Genomic DNA, 20080 nt, shown 5'->3' on the forward strand with positions numbered 1-20080 from the left:
AAGCTAATCTTAAAATTCACGTGGAAATGCAAGGAACCCAGAATAGTCAAAACAATCTAGAGAAAAAACAAAGAGGACTCACACTTCCTGATTTCAAGATTGACCACAAAGCTACAATAATCTACACAGTGTGGTAGTGGCATAAGAATAGACACATAGATCAGTGGAATAGAGGCGAGAGTCCAGAAATAAAACATATATCCGTGGTCAATTGATTTTTGACAGTGGTGTCAGGACCATCCAGTGGGGAAAGAGCAGTCTTTTCAATAAATGGTTCTGGGACAAGTGAATATTCCATGCAAAAGAATGGGTTTGGACTTCTGCCTCACACCACATACAAAAAATCAACTCACGATGAATCAAAGACCTAAATGTAAGAGCTAAAACTACAAAACCTACTGAAACAGCTTGTAGGATAAAGAGGGAGGAGACAAAAAAAAATTGGAATACTAAAAAGAAAAATAGAATTATTAGACATGCTAGAATCATAGGAAAAATAGAAAAAAGAAAGGGTAGAAAGAAAACAGCTGGGCGGGGTGGCTCACGCCTGTAATCCCAGCACTTTGGGAGGCCAAGGCAGGCGGATCACGAGGTCAGGAGATCGAGACCATCCTGGCTAACACGGTGAAACCCTGTCTCTACTAAAAATACAAAAAATTAGCCGGGCGTGGTGGCGGGTGCCTGTGGTCTCAGCTACTCAGGAGGCTGAGGCAGGAGAATGGCATGAACCCAGGAGGCGGAGCTTGCAGTAAGCCAAGATCGCGCCACTGCACTCTAGCCTGGGCAACAAGAGCAAGGCTGCGTCTCAAAAAAAAAAAAAAAACAATGAATAGACAAAGAAAGATGGAAAGAGGATGTGTGTGTAACCCAGAGCAGAAGGACTTGAGGCTGACTGTGGAGTAGAAAGGAGAAGGGAGACAGGGACAAGGCAGGCAGCAGGAAGAGCTGTAGGTGTGGGAGCCAGCATCACAAAGGGTCCATCCCAGGTGACCACATCCATGCCTGCAGCACCCAGGTGAACGGCAAAGCAGTTACGCTCGTTGGCTCACGGTCACTGTTATCTAAAGATAACTGTGAGTCACATTTTCTGTGGGATTTCAAAAAATAAACCTATCTATAATCCCCTCTTAACAGTATAATTTAGTTCAGTGTTTTGTGAGCCCTTTTCTGTTTCAGATCCAGTTCTTTGAGTATTGACACACCATCGCAGTCTTACTGTGTGACACGGGCCCGTCTTGTACCAGTGTATCCAGCAGATGGCATTAGAATTCTTAGATGTCAGCTCCATACTCTTAAAACAGCACACTTCAACAGAAATAAAAAATAAATCTGTGGCGCATGCCTGTAATCCCAGCTACTTGGGAGGCTGAGGCAGGAGAATCGCTTGAGCCTGGGAGGTGGAGGTTGCAGTGAGCTGAGATTGCGCCGTTGCACTTCAGCCTGGGCAACGAGTGAAACTCCATCTCAAAATTAAAAAAAAAAAAAAAGCCCAGAGTGTCATTTTCAGTTTTCTAGCAACCATATTTAAAAAGTGAAATTATAATATATTTGATTTAACTCAGCATATCCAAAATATTTCAACATGTACTCAATATATGCAAATTATTAGTGAGATCTAAAATTATTATTCTTCACACTAAGAATTCAAAACTCACTGTGTATCTGGTTATAGCATATCTCAATTTGGATGCTAACGTTTCATCAGGAATACTTGATCTGTATTTAGATTTTGTAAAATACGCAGTTGAAAAACACAAATTCATATCCAAGTTGTTCCAAAGATACTTAAACTAGTAAAGTTTTTCAGTAACTGAATTGAACATGAAGTTTGAAAAAATAAAACCCAGTTCCTTAGTCATGCTAACCTTATTTCAGATGCTCAAAGGGCCCATGCATCTAGTGCTGCTGTACTGGACAGAGCGGCTCTAAGTGATCTGCTTTTACACGCTTTATGGTCCGACTATACATAATCCTCCCATTAGTAACTAAAGTATTGGCCAATAAATTTCGCCCAGGCATACATTAAACATTCACAATACTCTGTGGCCATGTTTAACTTGGGAGCAAGTAGTGGCAAAACCTCCTATACAAAAACGTGACCACACCTCATTCATGCCTTTGTAGAGCTAAGCAAAATGCTTTAGATCAAAAATTGCCTTGAATTATTTGCGTTCATTGTAATCTCTCCTCTAGGCCTTTGTGTGTTTTGATAGAGTTCATTTGAATTGGCTCAATAAATCATTTTATTTGCTGCAGAATTCCCAAAGAACATTCAGATCCATATACATGAGATTCCTGCTGCGTTTAGCCATACATTTGCCAGACTTGTGAGGTCGTTTATTCCCTGTGAAAGCTCAAGTGCAGCCCACAGGGAGGTTTTCAGCTGACCTTGTTGTGACATGCAGATGAGGTAGTAGAGTTTAGAATTTGGAACGGGGATGGGTACTGGTCTTTACAGTTAACACAACCTGGAGTAGCCCATGCCATACTGTGTCCTTTTAAGTCAGTAAATTGAACTAAGTCGGTTATTCGGCAAGCAGTTCCTATAAAAAACTACATGGCTAAGGTGAGTGATGATCACTGAAAGGAATTCATTGACCCACTGAAAAAATGAGAGTAGATGAAACTACTGCAGTCATCCTGCCTGCCCCTGTTAGCTGGCTGAGTGAGGTGTTTTGCCCCGGTGGGCTGTGGACATTATCTTCATGTTTAAAGTGTGTGTACTGGGGGCGAGAGGCCAGGAATGGTGTGATGGGTGTAGGTCATTGTCTAGGAAAACTAGAAAATCCAAATGTTCAAAGGAAGTAAGGTGTTGCAGTGAAAAGCTGTCACCCTGGCCTATTGATGTTCTGTTATGGTGCTTCTTAGTAAATCCCAGGCTGCATCTATATAGTCACTCATAGTAAGTGTGTGTTTCTCCAGTGGTAGGAGTGGCCAGAAATATTGCATCTGTTCCACCCTCAATTGAAACAGCTTCTTTCTCCACTGTATTTCTTTTGTTTTTGTTATTTATTTATTTATTTATTTATTTTTGGAGATGGAGTCTCGCTCTGCTGCCTAGGCTGGAGTGCAGTGGCTCAGTGCAACCTCCACTCCCCGGGTTCAAGTGATTCTCCTGCCTCAGCCTCCAGAGTAGCTGGGATTACAGGCACGCACCACCACGTCCAGCTAATTTTTGTATTTTTAGTAGAAATGGGGTTTCACCCATGTTGGCCAGGCTGGTCTCGAGCTCCTGACCTCAGATGATCTGCCCGCCTCATCCTCCCAAAGTGCTGGGATGACGGGTGTGAGCTACTGCACCCGGCCCTCCACTACATTTCTAATTGCCACATTCTCCCTAAGTCTGAAAGCTCACATGCTTAGTAATAGTTTGGCCAGGTTTTAAGCATTTTCTGTGGGGTGTACTGCATTCCTTCCCCCTCCCCCCCGCCTTTTTTTTTTTGGTCATTATTCCCTGAGGTTGAACAGAGTCCACCTCCCCGCACCCCACCCCACACCACCCTCTCCACGCACAGCCATAGTTGCTCACGGTTTTTGAAAATCAAAAAATACAAGAGTGGACCTTGCTCCCAGCCCAGGTCTCCCAGGTCGCAAGTGAGTCTGATAACTGTGCCACTGTCTTTGCTGGAAACCCAGGTTTTATTGCTTTTCCAAAAATAATCACCTTTTCCTTAAAAAGAAAAGGCTTTGTATATCTGTGTCCAACTTATGATCTGCACAGGTTTCCATGGAATGTGTAATCAGTGTATACACACCATTTGGTTCTTCTTTCTTTAACATTTCTAAAACCGAGCTTCCTAGTTATTTTTAATTGTTGCCTAATAGTTCATCAGCTTAATGTACATCATTATTTCACTATAGGGAATGAAGTGGCTATAAGCATCTTTTAGTATGGTTTAACAAACATCGATCTTTATACAGATAACTTCCCTGACACTCCTCCCCCCATTTTGAAACTGTCCCCTGGGGTGCCACTTTCATAAGCAGGAAAACTGGGTCAAAGAGATGGTCAATTTTATGTTTCTTGATGGGTCTTGTCAGGAGACCCATCACAGTAAGGGCCCTTTGATACCACAGTGAATCTCCTTGAGAATCCACTCCAGGATGGCCACCATGAGATTCCAGTGTCACATTAAACCTTGGCTTCTCATGAAGTTAAGCTCAATCTTATGTGCAGTGGCCCCAACCCTGCTCACCTTAAGATCCACTTCTCTCTAGCAGAGCCCTTCTTTCCTTTTCTCTGCCAAGCATCTGTCCAGAATGCTGTTTTATATGCTTAACAGTACAGAGAACAGCATCTATTAATTTTCCTAGGCCCACCTCCATTTCTTTTATGCATCTAGTGAGGGCTGATTCTCAGACCTGTCCTAGCCTAAAGCCATGCCTGCTCACAAATTGCAGTCACGCGCTGACATCTGGACTCGCTGCCCTTATCAGAAGTATTTCTGATTAAAATCAGAGAGCCAGAAACTAGAGAAAATAGCAGAGAACACTGTGACCAGATAACCTGAGGAAGCTTAGTTTGATTGTCTTCTTAAGTATACAGCTGTGTATACTTTGACCAAAAAATGTGTTCTGAATCAGTGCCAGTAAAGTGGTGGAGGTATGCCCTCTCTCTGCTTTTAAATCTATGCCCATTTCCCCTCAGCTGCCTTCTGGCCGGGTACCCTTGATTTTCCTGAAGCTCATTCAGAACGTCTTCCCTTTTCCTCCCTGTCCTGCTTTTGCACCACCATGTACCCCTGGCAGTTTGCTGGGTCTGTGCCTTTTTATACCCTTCCAGGTGCTCCTAGGACTGGACATCCTTTTTTTTGTTTTCGTTTTTGTTTTTTTAGACGGGAGTTTCGTTCCTGTTGCCCAGGCTGGAGTGCAATAGCGCGATCTCGACTCACTGCAACCTCTGCCTCCCAGGTTCAGGCGATTCTCCTGCCTCAGCCTCCTGAGTAGCTGGGATTACAGGTGCACACCAGCACGCCTGGCTACTTTTTGTATTTTTACTGGAGACGGGGTTTCACCATGTTGGCCAGGCTGGTCTCAAACTCCTGACCTCAGGTGATTTGCCTCCCTCGGCCTCCCAAAGTGCTGGGATTACAGGTGTGGGCCACCATGCCTGGCCTGAACATCCTTTTTGATCGTAGGCAGAAATAAGTGTGCTGTGGGTGCAGCTCACATCCTTGGCTAACCCCTAGCAGCAGCTATCCGTATCCACTCACCCCACCACACTTCCCTCCACGCTGCCAGCAGCAGAAGGAGCACCCTACAATGCAGATGCCTCCTTTGTTTGCCAACTTCAGTAGTTTCCCATCAGCTACAAGATCAAGCTCAGGCTCCTCTCACCTGGTCCTACCCTCCCCAGCTCTACACTACCCTGTAGCGGCATCCAGTTCCTTGCTGTTCCACAAACTTGTCAGGGCTGTTTGGAGCCTTCAGCCTGTACAAGAGCTGTGCCCATCGCCTGGAATACAACTTTTGACCACTTCAAATAATGACCTTTTTTCTACTTAACATTTACTGAGCATTCAACTCTGTGCTGCGTGTGTGCTGACCCTTCACACACACCACCTCACTAATCCTCACAGTCCTTGAAGGTGGGGACTAGTGTCACACGTGGCCATTGGGAACATCACACAGATCAAAGGCTGGGCTCAAGGTCACATTGCCTAAACACACATTCATGTGACATGAGAACCTTAACTCTTGCCCTCCCAGTGACATTTCCTTCTCTGGGTTTCCATTCCGCCTTGCAGAGAGCACTCTGACTTACTGTAGCCTTCTGTGTGTGTGTCTCCCCTGTCTACTGTGAGCCCCTCGAGAGCAGGGCCCATGTCTTCCCCATCCCTGTCCCAGAAGCCAACTGGAAACAGTGGAGACATGCAGCAGATTGTTGACTGAAGAAGGTGCTGTGTCCATGGTCATCCCTCATATCCTTTATAAATTTCTTATACATTTCATTCCTTTGTGGGAATTGCATCTTGAAGCTTTGTTTATAGCCATTTGCGTGGGTCCCTTAGGCTATGTGGCTGACTTTAATGCTACAGATATTTTTCCGTTTCTGGCATGTAGCAGCGCTGGGCTTAGCATTGTAGAGATTATAAAAGAGAAGACATGGCCCCTGCCCTCCAATTGCAGAGATGAGACCATATGGAACACAATTAGCCATTAAAGACAATACATTTCAGTATTTGCATGGAGTATTTGATTATATAGCACATGCAAATTCTTTGGAATGACATACAAGGCCCTGCAAGATCTGATTCTAGGCCACTTTCGCAGTTTCATCTGCTACTCTCCCACGGATCCCCCCACACCCCAGACATACTGAGGTGTGTGCAGTCCTCTGAGCCCACCATGCTTCCAATGTCACCATCTCTTTGTAGGTGCTGTTTCTTCTTCCTAGAATGCCTGTCTTCTTCCTATCTGCCTGGCAACTTCTTACTCATCTTTTAGAACACTGTCTAGTGCCAGTTCTTTCCTTTTTGTTTTTGTTTTTGTTTTCATGGCCTTTGTACATTTTTCTGTAGTGTGACCCTTATCACATAAGTCAATTTTGTAAGTCTGCTCTGCCTGTTCATTGTTGAGTTACTTTAGGTCAAGATCCATGTCTCAGTGATGGAAAAATGAATGACAAAATAGAAATTGGATAAATGGAAAGGAAGGAGTGATGATCTAACATGGCTGGGGGTCAGTGGGGAATCACTTTCATTGGCCAGAATAGAGAGCTAAATAAAGTGGCTTAAAGGCATTAGAGGTTCATTTGCATGTGGAAAAAGCTTGGAGGTGGATGGTTAAGTGCTGGTGTGGGTGCCACAATGTCATCAGGAGCCCGGGCTCTGCTGCGCAGCTTGGCCACCTTTAATGCGAAGTTTCCCTCTTCAGGGTAACCTCGTGGCTCCAAATGGTTGCTGGAGCTGCAGCCATCTTATCCATTTCAGGCAAGAAGGACTAGAGAGGTCAGCTGGTACAAAAAAAAAAAAATTATGTTCATTCCCTGAAGGCAGTCTCCTTCAAACAGATTTCTCAGGGTCCTTTACCCAGGAGCTTCATCTGCATCTCAGGCCAGGATGTAGTCACATGGTCACCTCTGAGTTTTGAAGAGATGTAAATATACAGCAATAAACATAGGTTATCTCCACATTTAATTTAAAATGACATTGCTTTTTAAAACAGTTTTTAGGTCTGAATACACATTTCTCAAAAAAAGATATAAAATGGCCAATAAGCATATGAAAAGATGCTTAGGGAATTAGTCATTAGGGAAATACAAATCAGAACCACAATGAGACACAATTTCACATCTACCAGGATAGCACTAGAGTCAAAAAGGCATAATAACAAGTGCTGGCAAAGAGAGAAATTAGAATTCTCAAAACACCACTGGTGGGACTGTGAAATGATACAGCAGTCTGGCAAGCCCTCACAAAGTTAAACACTGAGTTACCCTATGACCCAGCAATCCCACTTCTAGGTATACATATGTGAGAGAATGAAAACATACATCCACACAAAGGCTTATGTATGCATATTCATAGCACTATTCATAATAGCCAAAAATTAAAAATAACCAAAATGCCCATTAACAAATGAGTAGATCAACAAATTGTGGTATATCCATACAGTGGAATATTATTCTGTCATTAAAAGGAGTGAAGTACTGATACATGCTATATAACATGGATGAATTTAAAAAACATTACAGCAAGTGAAAGAAGACAGTCACAAAAAAAACCACGTAGTTGATGATCCTATTTTTATGAAATGTCCAGAACAGGCAAATCCATAGAGACAGAAACTAGACGAATGGTTGCCTGAGGGTGAGGGGAAACAGGGAGTGACTGATGATGGGTTTTGTGTGGGGGCAATAGAATGTTCTAAAATTAGATAGTAATGGCTATACAACTCTGAATATACTAAAAGCCATTGTACACATGTTAAAAAGGGTGGATTGTATGTGAATTTTATCTCAATAAAGCTGTTCAAAAATTCAGCTTTTATCTGTAAGATATATCTTCAAAATTAACCTCAAAAAACAAAGGAACTGGTGGCAGGGGGGATAAGTTTCCCAAACCAGTTAATATTTCAAGACTTATATTAGTTATCTCCTTCTCATTTAAGTCCTGACTTAAAAAAAAATCTGCCCTGCACAGTCAGGATCAGATCCCTCTGGCTGGTTTCCCAGATGACCGGGATTCTGAGTGGTTTCTTTGTCCTGTGGACTTATCATTTCAAAAACAAAGCTCTTTTTCCCAATCTGCAAAGCTGAGGAATGGAGATGCCAGGAGGTCAACAAATAGGCGTAGGAAGCCACTGTATCTGCAAACCAGCAGGATGCTGGAAGGGTTTGCTCTTCGGGGCTCATGTTCCTTGGAGATTTTGTTACTGATAGATGGACAGACGCAGGTCAGAGGCCATGAAAAATTAGTGTGGTGTTTGGAAAGGCCTCTGTGCCAGGAGTCTGCAGATGGGTGACTCCTGACCAAGAGCTCTGATTCCTCAGCAAAACAAGAAAGATGATAGCCTTCTCACCACTGGGTGTGCACACGAGCTCGTGGCCATGAGCCTGCCCTGTAAACATGGAAGGTGGGCACCAGGCAGGCCATCCTGGAATGGCGAACTTGGGGTGGCTCCAGAGGGGACGGGGTTTGAAAGGGGAAAGGGAGCATTGTCTAGTGGAAAAGAAGACATAGGTGTGTTGGCTGGAGTGGTTGTCAGGATAAAAGGTGGTCGAAGAGATGGTTGGACAGCTGCACTCACTGACAAGTGTGGTCAGAAGCCTTGGGCCAGCAGCCCTTCCTGGTAAGTGGGCTGGTTGGGGTTGTTGGAGTGGGACAACAGGAACAACTCGCTGACTCTGCATCAAGATGCTGGAGATGGCCATCAGCATCTAAGTCTCCCTGGGGTTGACCTTTGCTACGTGCTGTGGATTCTTGAGTCTTTCACGGAGGCTCACACTCTCATAAAGTCCCTTGGGAATTACAAGAAACAAATCATTTTTGTGTAGCATAAGATGTGACTAGTTTTAATTTGATATATTATTAAAGACTGCTATCAGGTTCATTTTGTTCAGAAAAATGAAACTTTCAGGATCTGGTTACAAAACTCTGCCAGTGTATTTACAGGGTTTTCTAGCCATTTTTTTGCTTATTTAATAGTTCTTTATGCTTCGTCTCTTCAACCAGTGGTCTATTTTTGGTATAAGTTAAGAAGGTAAGAATAAAACACAATGTAGAAATATGTCAGGGTAAACATTACTGTAGTATTAAAGTGGAAAAATATTTATTATAGTCCATTGATTTTCAGGCACATATTTTCCAACTTTAACATCTCTGAAATTGTAATATGTCTTACAGTCAATGGCAGCTTACATTCATTTTTTTCTTGTAAGATGGTGCATCTTTTGATCACTAATGTCTTGGATTTGATGAAATTTGGCAAATTATATTAGTGATTGAGCTTAGTAAATGCATTGTCCTCATTCTTTCCTGTCTGCCCTCAGATGTACATGTTGGATAATTCCATGCCCATCTTGGCATTGCAACCAGGAGTTTCTGCATCCCTTGCTTCCAAAGAGAACCAGTGAAACATCTTTTTGTTCTTGCAGGTTCTTATTGATTGACCACAAGCAGATCTTTCACCCTCGGATCTCTAGCTACAAAAGGTGCAATGGGACCTTTCTCTCTTCCCCAGCCCTTCCATTCCTCCAGCCCCCCCACCCCCAGGGTCCTATACCCAGTTAGTGTGACTGTCCTTGAAGCTTTCCTGGAACCATACTTATCACCAGACCTTTCCCAAAGTGACTCACTAACATTGGTCTCTCTGATGGTGTCTCTGGGTAGGTAAGGGACGGGGGACCTCCCCTTGCCCTACTACGGGGAGAGTGACTAACTCTTTTCTTGTCCTTTCCGGATAGGAACCACTGGCTCAATGACCTGTAAGGGCCGTTTCAGCACATCCATTCTGTCCATCTCCAAGCCTTCACCATAGGGAAGAACTTTTGCTCTCAGTCACCTCTCAGAGAGCTCTCTTTATAGCTGAAGGTCCCTCTCATGAGTTACATCAAGAGTAACCTAGAATTATACCAGCAATACACAGCCATGGCCCCCAAGCTACTGGCCCGCATCTCCAAACTCCTCATGATCTGCCAGAATGCAGGCATTTCTGTACCAAAGGGCATCAGAAACATCTTTGAGTTCACTTGGGAAGAGCTCATCAGTGACCCTTCAGTGCCTACCTCGTCCGACATCTTGGGCCTGGAGGTCAGCTTTGGAGCCCCCCTGGTGGTGCTCATGGAACCCACCTTTGTGCAGGTCCCCACACTGAAGAAGCCACTACCTCCACCACCACCAGCACCACCACGTCCAGTGCTGCTGGCAACCACTGGGGCAGCCAAGCGCTCCACCCTCTCTCCCACCATGGCCCATCAGGTGCGCACCCACCAGGAGACCCTGAACAGGTTTCAGCAGCAGTCCATCCACCTGCTGACGGAGCTCCTCAGACTGAAGATGAAGGCCATGGTGGAGTCTGTGTCGGGTAAGGCCCAGATGTTTCTGTATGTGCCCACCACACCCACTACAGACGGGCGTCTCAGAGGCACATGCTGGGAACAGGTGGCAACTGTGGGTCTGCTGTAGGAATTGGATGCCTTCCCTCTGCAGCTCCTGGAATCATCCTCTCACTCCTCCCTGTTCTCCCATTTTTCCTGCCATTGCCCCAGCTTTCCAGAGTCCAGATTGGAAGGTTAGTAATAGGAATGTGCGAGGTCAGAGGCACTAAGGGGCAGAGTTTGTGAGAATGATGCTGAGGTGGGGAGACAGCACCCATGTCCGGGTGGCATATGAAGTTTTCAAACCAGCAGGGCTGATTGGGAAGTAGCCAGACAGAGCCCAGTAGAACCAGAACAAGGGGGAGTCATAAGAACCAGGGTCCCAGGCCAGGCGCGGTGGCTCACCCCTGTAATTCCAGCACTTTGGGAGGCTGAGGCAGGAGGATCACAAGGTCAGGAGTTCGAGACCAGCCCGGCCAATATGGTGAAACCCTGACTCTACTAAAAATACAAAAATTAGCCGGGCGTGGTGGTGCACACCTGTAATCCCAGCTACGCAGAAGGCCAAGGCAGGAGAATCGCTTGAACCCAGGAGGTGGAGGTTGCAGCAAGCCGAGATCATGCCACTGCACTCCAGCCTGGGTGATAGAGCGAGACTCCATCTCAAAAAAAAAAAAAAAAAAAAAAGAACCGGGGTCCTTCCAAAGTGAAGGTGTCATCCCAGGATCAAGGCCAGGACCTACAGCAGCACCAGTGATGGAGCCTTCTGGATGCTGCATCATTTCAGAAACCAATAGCATTGGTACCCAGGCCTATGGGTAGGAAGAGAGACAGGCAAAGGGAGGAGAGCAAAGCGACATCTGAAGGGTCCTCAGAGCTTGAGAGCCTTTCACAGTAGCCCCCTTACCCCTGCATACCCTAGGAATAGCGCTCTACTCTACCCTTCTTTCCTGGGCCATTTACAGAGGTCCTTTTCTGGAAGCATTAGCCCCATGCTAGGAGGGACACGTGTTGCTTTCTATCATTGCTTTAGTGGGTGCCAACCCCTTGGACATCACCAGGCGCTTTGTGGAGGCCAGCCAGCTCCTCCACCTCAACACCAAGGAGATGGCCTTCAACTGCCTGATCAGCACAGCCGGGAGAAGTGGCTACAGCAGCGGACAGTTGTGGAAAGGTGGGTACCTGAGCTTCAACACTTAGGTAAGAAGTGCAAACAATATCAGCAGGAATGCAATGGAAAGGCAAAACCCCCAGTTTGAAGGTTTGACATTTCCAAGAATTGAGGTGGATGTGGAGCAACAGGGATTTTCAAATGCTACAGGTGAGTGGATGAATTGGTGCAATTCCTGTGGAGAGTGGTTTGGCGGTATCTGCTGAGTGGGCGACAGCTACACCTCACAACCCAGCAGCTCCTCTTAGAGGTCATTCCCTAGAGCTGTGCTCTCAAGCTACGTGCAGTGAAGGACTCATGTTTAAAATTTCCAGTCTGTTGTGGACTGACCCTTTTAAACACATGATAAATGTCACAGCAGTGTCAAGTTGCTGCACAGGCCTCTCAGTGCTCACCTTCAGTTTTTGTGCTCACCCAGTCATGGCCTATGTGGGTCAGTGGCAGTCCACAGGCTGCACTCGAGTCATACAGCCCGAGGGAAGCTCACACATATTCCACAAGTCATACAAGAATGTTTATTGCAGGCAGGCATGGTGGCTTATGCCTGTAATCCCAGCACTTTGGGAGGCCAAGGCAGTAGGATCCCTTGAGTCCAGGAGTTCAAGACCAGCTTGGGTGACATAGTGAGACTGTCTTTAAATTAAAAATAAAAAAAGAAATGTTTATTGCAGAATTCTTTGGACTGGCAAAAATTAATCCGAATGTTTATCAACAAGAGAAAAAGATATAAATTAAGGTCCATTTAGACAGTGGGACATAATGAATCATGAAAATGAGTGAGGCACTAAAGCATAGATATTTACAGAGAGAAATCTCCAATGATAGTATTAAGGAAAAAAAAGAGGAAGCTGTGGGAGGATATTACTTTTCAAAGTTTAAAAGCATGGAAAGTAGTAATATATCATTTATAGGTACATTACACAAAGTACAAGTATAAAAGCATGAAGGGGGAAATTCGAGGAAGTGATCTCTGGGGAGAGAGAAGGGGAACAGGATCTGGAAGACAGCAAGCAGTTGAGTCTGTAATGTTCTTTTTGTTGCTTTTTTCTCACCCAGTGACCTCTCTCTCTCTCTGTTTCTCTCTCTCTCTCTCTCTTGTGCGTGCGTGTGTGTGTGTGTGTGTGTGAAGAACACAAAATCTACTCCCCAAGCAAATTTTGAGTGTGCAATACAGTGATATTAACTATAGTAACCATGCTATATATTAGTTCTCCACAATTCATTCCTCTTATAAGTGAAAGTTTGTACCGTTTGACTAACATCTTCCCACTCCCCCCGCTGCCACCCTCCAGTCCCTGTCAACCACCATTCACTCTCTGCTTCTATGAGTTCGAGTTTGACTTTTTTAGATTCCTCATATACGTGAGATCATACAGGATTTGTCTTTTTTTTTCTGGCTTTTTTTTCATTCAGCATATAATGTACTCTAGGTTCACTTATGTTGTAGCAAATGGCAGGATTTCCTTTTTTTTTGAGACGGAGTCTCGCTCTGTTGCCACGCTGGAGTGCAGTGGCGCGATCTTGGCTCACTGCAAGCTCCACCTCACAGGTTCACGCCATTCTCCTGCCTCAGCCTCCCGAGTAGCTGGGACAACAGGTGTGTGCCACCACGCTCGGCTCATTTTTGTATTTTTAGTAGAGACGGGGTTTCACCATGTTGGCCAGGATGGTCTCGATCTCTTGACCTTGTGATCCGTCTGCCTTGGCCTCCCAAAGTGTTGGGATTGCAGGCGTGAGCCACCACGCCCAGCCCAGGATTTCCTTTTTTAATAGCTGAATCATATTCGTGTGTGTGTGTGTGTGTGTGTGTGTGTGTGTGTGTGTGACATTTTCTTTATCCATTTATCCTTTGATGAACATTTAGGTTGTTTCCATGTCTTGGCTATGTGAATAATACTGCAATGAGCATAGGAGCATAGATGTCTCTTTGAAATACTGATTTCTTTTCTTTGGATAAATACCCAGAAGTGGAATTGCTGGATCATATGGTAGTTCCATTTTTAAATTTCAGAGGAACTCCATACTGTTTTCCATAATGGCAGCACCAATCTCCGTTCCCACCAGCTGCATACAAGGGTTTCCTTTTCTCCACACTGTTGCCAGCACTTGTTAGCTTTTGTCATTTTGGTAATAGCCATTCTAACAGGTGTAACGTGGTATCTCATTGTGGTCTTGATTTGCATTTTTCTGATGATTACTGACATTGAGCTTTTTTGTCATATACCTATTGGCCATTTGTGTCTCTTCTTTTGAGAAATGGGTCCTTAATCCATTTTTAAATCAAGTTATTTAGTTTTTGCTCTGCAGCGTTTTATGTCTTAAGCTTGGTAAATACACAGGTGTTCATTTTGAATGCCTGAAAGTACTCACTGACAAGAGGTTTTATAGGAAGCATAAAAAAATTCTATCTCCCAACTATTTGCTGTCACCTGTAGAGTCAGTCCCCATTTAGTCTCTCTCCCTGTCCACTGAGTCAGTATCTTTGTCAGGCTCCCCTGATGGTCAGAGATTAAACATCTGCTAATACACACATACAGTGCAAATAAATTGCATAGAAAAATGCAGATCTTGGGGAAAAAAATGTAAGATTTCATGAAGTCAATGAAAGTGATGCTGGAGAGCTGCAGAATGCCCCTCCAATGCCCCTCATGCCTGATGAGGGGGAGCAGCACTAGCCGCCTGCCGCAGAAGGGAAAACCGAATACAGGATCATGACTCCATGGAGAGAAAATAAAAAGCAGTAAAGCTCTTCAATAATTTTGCAAAAGGAAAACATGAAGGGCCTTATGTTTTATTGCCATGTTACAATCATTCAGGAAGAAAGAAACCATACTGCCTTGAAAAACCCAGCCGTCATTTTTATTTTCTTTGTAAGACTTAATGTGTTCTTAGAGTACCAACTAATTTTTTAAAATACAAGATAAAATGTTATTTTCATAAATTTTGGCTTCCTTTTCTAAGACAAAGTTGTGATAAAACACTCTTCCCCACAGTGTTTACCATGAAATGAAGATCTCTATTTTAGGGGAAGTTACACTGTGCCTGTTTTGTTTAGGATCAGCTAGGCCCTGAGACCACAGGTCCTCTAGTTGTGCTGTAATTATTTGTGCAGGTGGTGATCGCCAGACAGAGCTCTGCACCTTGCATTCTGTTTTGGGGCTTAAAGATCTCCCTCATTTGGGGGCACAGCTGCTAAGTAGTCTGTTGCACGTGCATGAGAGTCCCATGGCAGATGTCAGGGTAGCTCCAGCCCAACTCTCGGGCCTCACACCTGCCTGAGCCACTCCCACCTGAATACCATGTCTCCTCACTTTTAAAAGGAAAATGGTCCTCACCACTAACACTCCTTCTGATAAAGTGTTTCAGCATTCTTTCAGGATGTTCTGGCATCCTCTGTGGGCCGCGATTCATCTAATGGAGGAGAATGGGAAGAGAGTTAAGCTGAGCTGGGGGCAGGGGGCCTTTTGGGTGATCTCTGCATCTTGCTGTCCTGCTGCACCAGCCGATTGCTGAGAGCGCCCCTCTCCATCACACTCCCTAGCAAGCATCCCTGTCTTGTTGGCACTTGCTGGTGCAGATGCTCCTCTCTTTAATTAAGCCTAGAGTTTAAAGACAAAAATCTAAGTAGCAAAACAAAAACGAAGGAGTGATCCATTTATTTTGGAAAAACACTCATTCATCCTAAAAGGACTTTACTTAGATAGCACTCCTGGGGCATAAAAAAGAAGATTCAAACTCTGATGATTTGTTTTGCATGAATTATGTTTTTTGGGACCGTCCTCTTATGTGAGGTAGACCAAAGCTGTAACAGGTCTAGAGTTAACTTCTTTTAAAGTTGGGACCAGGCCGAGTGTGGCGGCTCATGACTGTAATCCCAGCACTTTGGGAGGCTGAAGCAGGAGGATTGCTTGAGGCCAGGAGTTCAAGACCAGCCTGGCCAACATGATGAAACCCTGTCTCTACTAAAAATACAAAAAAATTAGCCGGCCATGATGGCACACATCTGTAGTCCCAGCTACTTGGGAGGCTGAGGCTGGAGAATCGCTTGAACCTGGGAAGCAGAGGTTGCAGTGAGCCGGGATTGTGCCACTGCACTTCAGCCTGGATGACAGAGTGAGACTGTCTCAAAAAAAAAAAAAAAGAAAAGAAAAGAAAAAGAAAAAAAGCTGTATCCAGAATATCCCCTGTGCTAAGTAGTCTTCCCTCCTGTCCTGATACCTACTAGCCCTGGCTTGTCACTGAAGAAAACCAGACTGCTCCTTTACTTTTAGTTGACTACAATATCATTAATAAAAATGCAAAAAAGAGGAAGCAATCCTGCCATCTTCATATAAGAGCTACTTTTCACCTTTACAGTTTCCTTTGTGGTTCCTGTGCTCGTGTATGTATATATATATATATATTTAAAGTATTGCAATTTTTCTGTTTCTTAGTTTCTTTTACTTAACAGAGTATAGCTATTTTCCAACATGGCTATATACTTTAAATAATTGTCATTTTCAGTGGGCATAGACTCCTTGTAATGTTCATGTTCCACATTTACCTAAATGCTTAGGTTTCCAGGCTTTTTGTTATTTGTATAATGTGCATTGTAATGGGCAACTTTATGCACCTGGCTTCTTATTTCTGTTGTATTTAGTTAACTTCACAGGGGAGGGATTATTGGAGCAGAGGTCTCAGTATATATATATAGCTCTTCTTCTGAAATCACACTTAATTTGGATTCTCTCTACACCAGCAGGGTTGATGGGTTTTATTCCTTCTTTACCATTACTGGCTATTGTTAGTTCTTTTCATTTCTACCAAGTTAGAAGGTCCTGAAAGTTGTCTTAATTTCAACTTCTGGATCACTAGCAGAGATGATTACTTTTGTGTTTTATCATCCATTGTGGAATCTCTATAGTCTTTGTCCACTTAGGAGGTCAAATTTGCCATTTTCTTTTTGAATTTGAGTGAGCTGTGATGAGTGAATCACCTAAAATTTTCTAACAATGGTTTCACGCCTAACCAGTGAAATGACTATATTTGGGGGAAGAATAAACAAATGATTTGGTGAGGTTTGTGTAAGAATGAACAAGATTTTCCACTAGCCATAAGGGTGCTACATTTTAATTCTTAAGTGGTCAGATATCAAACTATTCTATACAAGATGGTGTGATTCTGCAAGAGACTGATATATTATTGAAGAAGCATCTGATGTCTGTGGCTTAGATAAGGGGGAATAGATGATTCTTAATTTCCTTCTTGCTGGCCCAAGGCTTATCCTCTTGACCTGGTGCAGCACTGATACCTGCCTTTGCCCTTGGAGTAATATCACTTTTTGTGCTTGCTTGCTGTTCCTTGTTCCGGTCCGGTCCCCCTCTTGAGAGGGTTGGGGAGGAGAGGCACTGCAGAGGGGAACTGTAAAGATTTCCCCTAATTGCTCTGCCGGTGCATTGCAAAATCTTCTTCCAAGATCTAGGTGTTTTGTAACAATGCGGCACTTTACAGTATCTGACCCACCGCACTACTAGAACAAGAAATCCATGTTACATTTTTGGCTAATAAAATTAAAAGTAAACAGTTGAAAGAAGAATCTCTCTCTCTCCCACTCCAGAGTCCCTTGCAAACATGTCCGCCATTGGGGTGAACTCGCCTTACCAGCTGATCTACCACTCTTCCACAGCCTGTCTGAGCTTTTCCCTCTCTGCTGGAAAAGAAGCCAAGAAGAAAATAGGTAAAAATGGTTCCTCGTGGCCTACCATTCATTGGTGGTGGCGGTGGGGTGGGGGATAGGTTTCCGTCTACCCTGTGTAGGTTGGTGGGATGGTTTGATTTGGTCTTCTGATTAGAAGGATACATAGCGGCTCTGCCTGGAGATCCAGCAGCTGTCCACACAGATTTGCTCATGGAAAGGTTGTCACAGTCCAGCCCTATCACTGCATAGCACAGGCTCATCATTTCAGCTTGCTCATGCCCTACATTCCCAGCGATGTGGCGTCCCTCCTCTGGGACAATATCCCACCAAACCCATCTCTTCTATCCCTACAGTATCCCAAACTCACGCCTCTGCTCAGACAGCTCTGTCCAGTCACACAGCAAGTGGGGGAACTAGTATCTGAAGAGAGGTATTTGGATACCAAACCTGGTAGACCTCAGTTGCACATCCCAAATTGGGCAAGTTTTTATGGGCAGGAAACAAAGACATAGAAGATACTCCTATTCTACTGAGGAAGACACACACAGGAGAGGCTTCAGGAAGAGAACAGGTGGCAGACAAAGACAACCAATTTAACAATACCTGCTCAAGAAGAAGCTCAGAGGAGAGACAGGCTGGGGCTGCAGACAGCAGGACAAGGTCTGGCAGAACTCCCAGGCCCACCCTGCTAGCCATGACAGCTGGGTTGTGGGGACAGGGTAGGTAGGAGAGGACCACGTTCCTGAAGGTGGTGGGAGGGTGGATGGCAGGCAGGAATGCTCAGGCTGTCCAGTTGACTCCCACAGACACTGGAGGTAAGGCTGGAAGCCAAGGAGCTTGGATTTCCTCCGTGCCCCGGCCCCTGGCTGGCTGTTTGACCCGCCTTCCTCAGCCCTCACCTCCATGTTGGTAAAAGGGGGATGGTCATCATGGGCGTGCCTTGTATTTCATCACTCACCATATCAAGCTGATCCTATACTCTTTCCGTTATTGAACAAATGGTTATTGAACACTTGCTAACTGTCAGTCTGTGTACCAAATGCTGGGCATACAGATGTGGACTTGTAAGACAGAAAATATCTTGCTTAAAGGAGCTGACCTCCTCCTTCCGGGCACGGAGTAGCTTCAGCGGCCGCCACACCTTCCTGACTGCTTTACCTGTGTTGATGTGCTTCATCTCATTGTGGTACAATAACCCACAGCACCATTGCCAGCACCCCATTGCATGTGCGCCTGGCTTAGTACTCCATTATCATGTGCCCTCCTGAGCTGGCCCTAGATCTGGCCCTGTGATCCCACAGTCAGTTTGAGGGAAAAGAAAGTACCCTCAAGACACCTGGTGATTTAATGACTTTTTCTGCCTAATGAACTTGAGGGTGATGTCTTGAGCAAGGCTGTTTCAAAGCAAAAGTTAAATACAGAAGTCCTCCGTATCCAGGGTTTCCCCTTTCTGTGGTTTCAGTTACCCATGGTCAACTGCAGTCCAAAAATATTAAGATATTTTGAGGCAGAGAGAGAGAGGGACCACATTCATATAACTTTTTTTAATTTTAAATTTTTGTGGGGATAGTCGGTATATATGTTTATGGGTTATGTGAGATATTTTGATACAGGCACACAATAATCACATCAAGCTAAATGGGGTGTCTATCACCTTATGCATTTATCCTTTGTGTTACAAACAATTCAATTGTACTCTTTTAGTTATTTAAAAATATGTAATTAAATTATATTTGACTGTAATCACCCTGTGTGCTATCAAATACTAGGTCTTATTCATTCTTACTGTTTTTTTGTATCCATTAGCCTTCCCCACTCCACACTACCCTTCCCAGCCTCTGGTAACCATCTGCTCTCCATATCCATGAGTTTAATTGTTTTAATTTTTAGCTCTGATAAATTAGAACATATGAAGTTTGCCTTTCTGTGTCTGGCTTATTTCACTTAACATAATGATCTCCAGTTTCATTCATGTTGTTGCAAATGACAGGATCTCATTCTCTTTTTATGGCTGACTAGTACTCCATTACGTGTATGTACCACACTTTCTTCATCCATTTATCTGTTGTTGATTGACACTTAAGTTGCTTCCAACTCTTGGCTATTATGAGTGGTGCTGCCCTAAATATGGGAGTGCAGATATCTCTTCATTATACTGATTTCTGTTCTTTCAGGTATATACCTATGTGTGGAATTGCTGGATTGTATAGTAGCTCTATCTTTATTTTTTTGAGGAACCCCCAAACTGTTCTCCATAGTGGTTGTGCTAATTGACATTCCCACCAACAGTTATGAGGGTTTCCTTTTCTCCACATCCTCACCAGCATTTGTTGTTGCCTGTCTTTTGGACAAAAGCCATTTTAACTGGGTGAGATGATATCACCGTGTAGTTTTAATTTGCATTTCTCTGACTATCAGTGATGTTGGGCACCTTTTCATATACCTATTTGCCATTTGTATGTCTTTTTTTTGAGAAGAATGAGCTTGAAAGATCACTCAATCAGATTATTAGATTTTTTTTCCTATAGAGTTGTTTGAACTCCTTATATATTCTGGTCATTAATCCTTTATCAAATGGGTAGTTTGCAAATATTTTCTCCCATTCTGTGGATTGTCTCTTCATTTTGTTGATTGTTTCCTTTGCTGTGCAGAAGCTTTTTAACTTGATGTGATCTGATTTGTCCATTTTTGT

General features: G+C 44.0%; 1 protein-coding gene across 1 annotated transcript in view; it reads left to right on the forward strand.

Moving 5' to 3' along the window:
* The first annotated feature begins 106 nt into the window (after positions 1-106).
* The window catches only part of C2H3orf20 (chromosome 2 C3orf20 homolog), a 99976-nt gene continuing 80002 nt past the window's right edge, over positions 107-20080 (forward strand). The window contains exons 1-5 of the mRNA XM_055381075.2: positions 107-2566; positions 9599-9655; positions 9908-10527; positions 11574-11714; positions 17308-17427. Of these exons, the coding sequence (XP_055237050.2) occupies positions 10044-10527; positions 11574-11714; positions 17308-17427 (745 nt within the window). The 5' untranslated portion in view covers positions 107-2566; positions 9599-9655; positions 9908-10043. The remainder of the gene's footprint in view (positions 2567-9598; positions 9656-9907; positions 10528-11573; positions 11715-17307; positions 17428-20080) is intronic.

The sequence above is a fragment of the Gorilla gorilla genome, chromosome 2 (genome assembly GCF_029281585.2).
Source record: "Gorilla gorilla gorilla isolate KB3781 chromosome 2, NHGRI_mGorGor1-v2.1_pri, whole genome shotgun sequence".
NCBI classification, from domain to species: domain Eukaryota; kingdom Metazoa; phylum Chordata; class Mammalia; order Primates; family Hominidae; genus Gorilla; species Gorilla gorilla.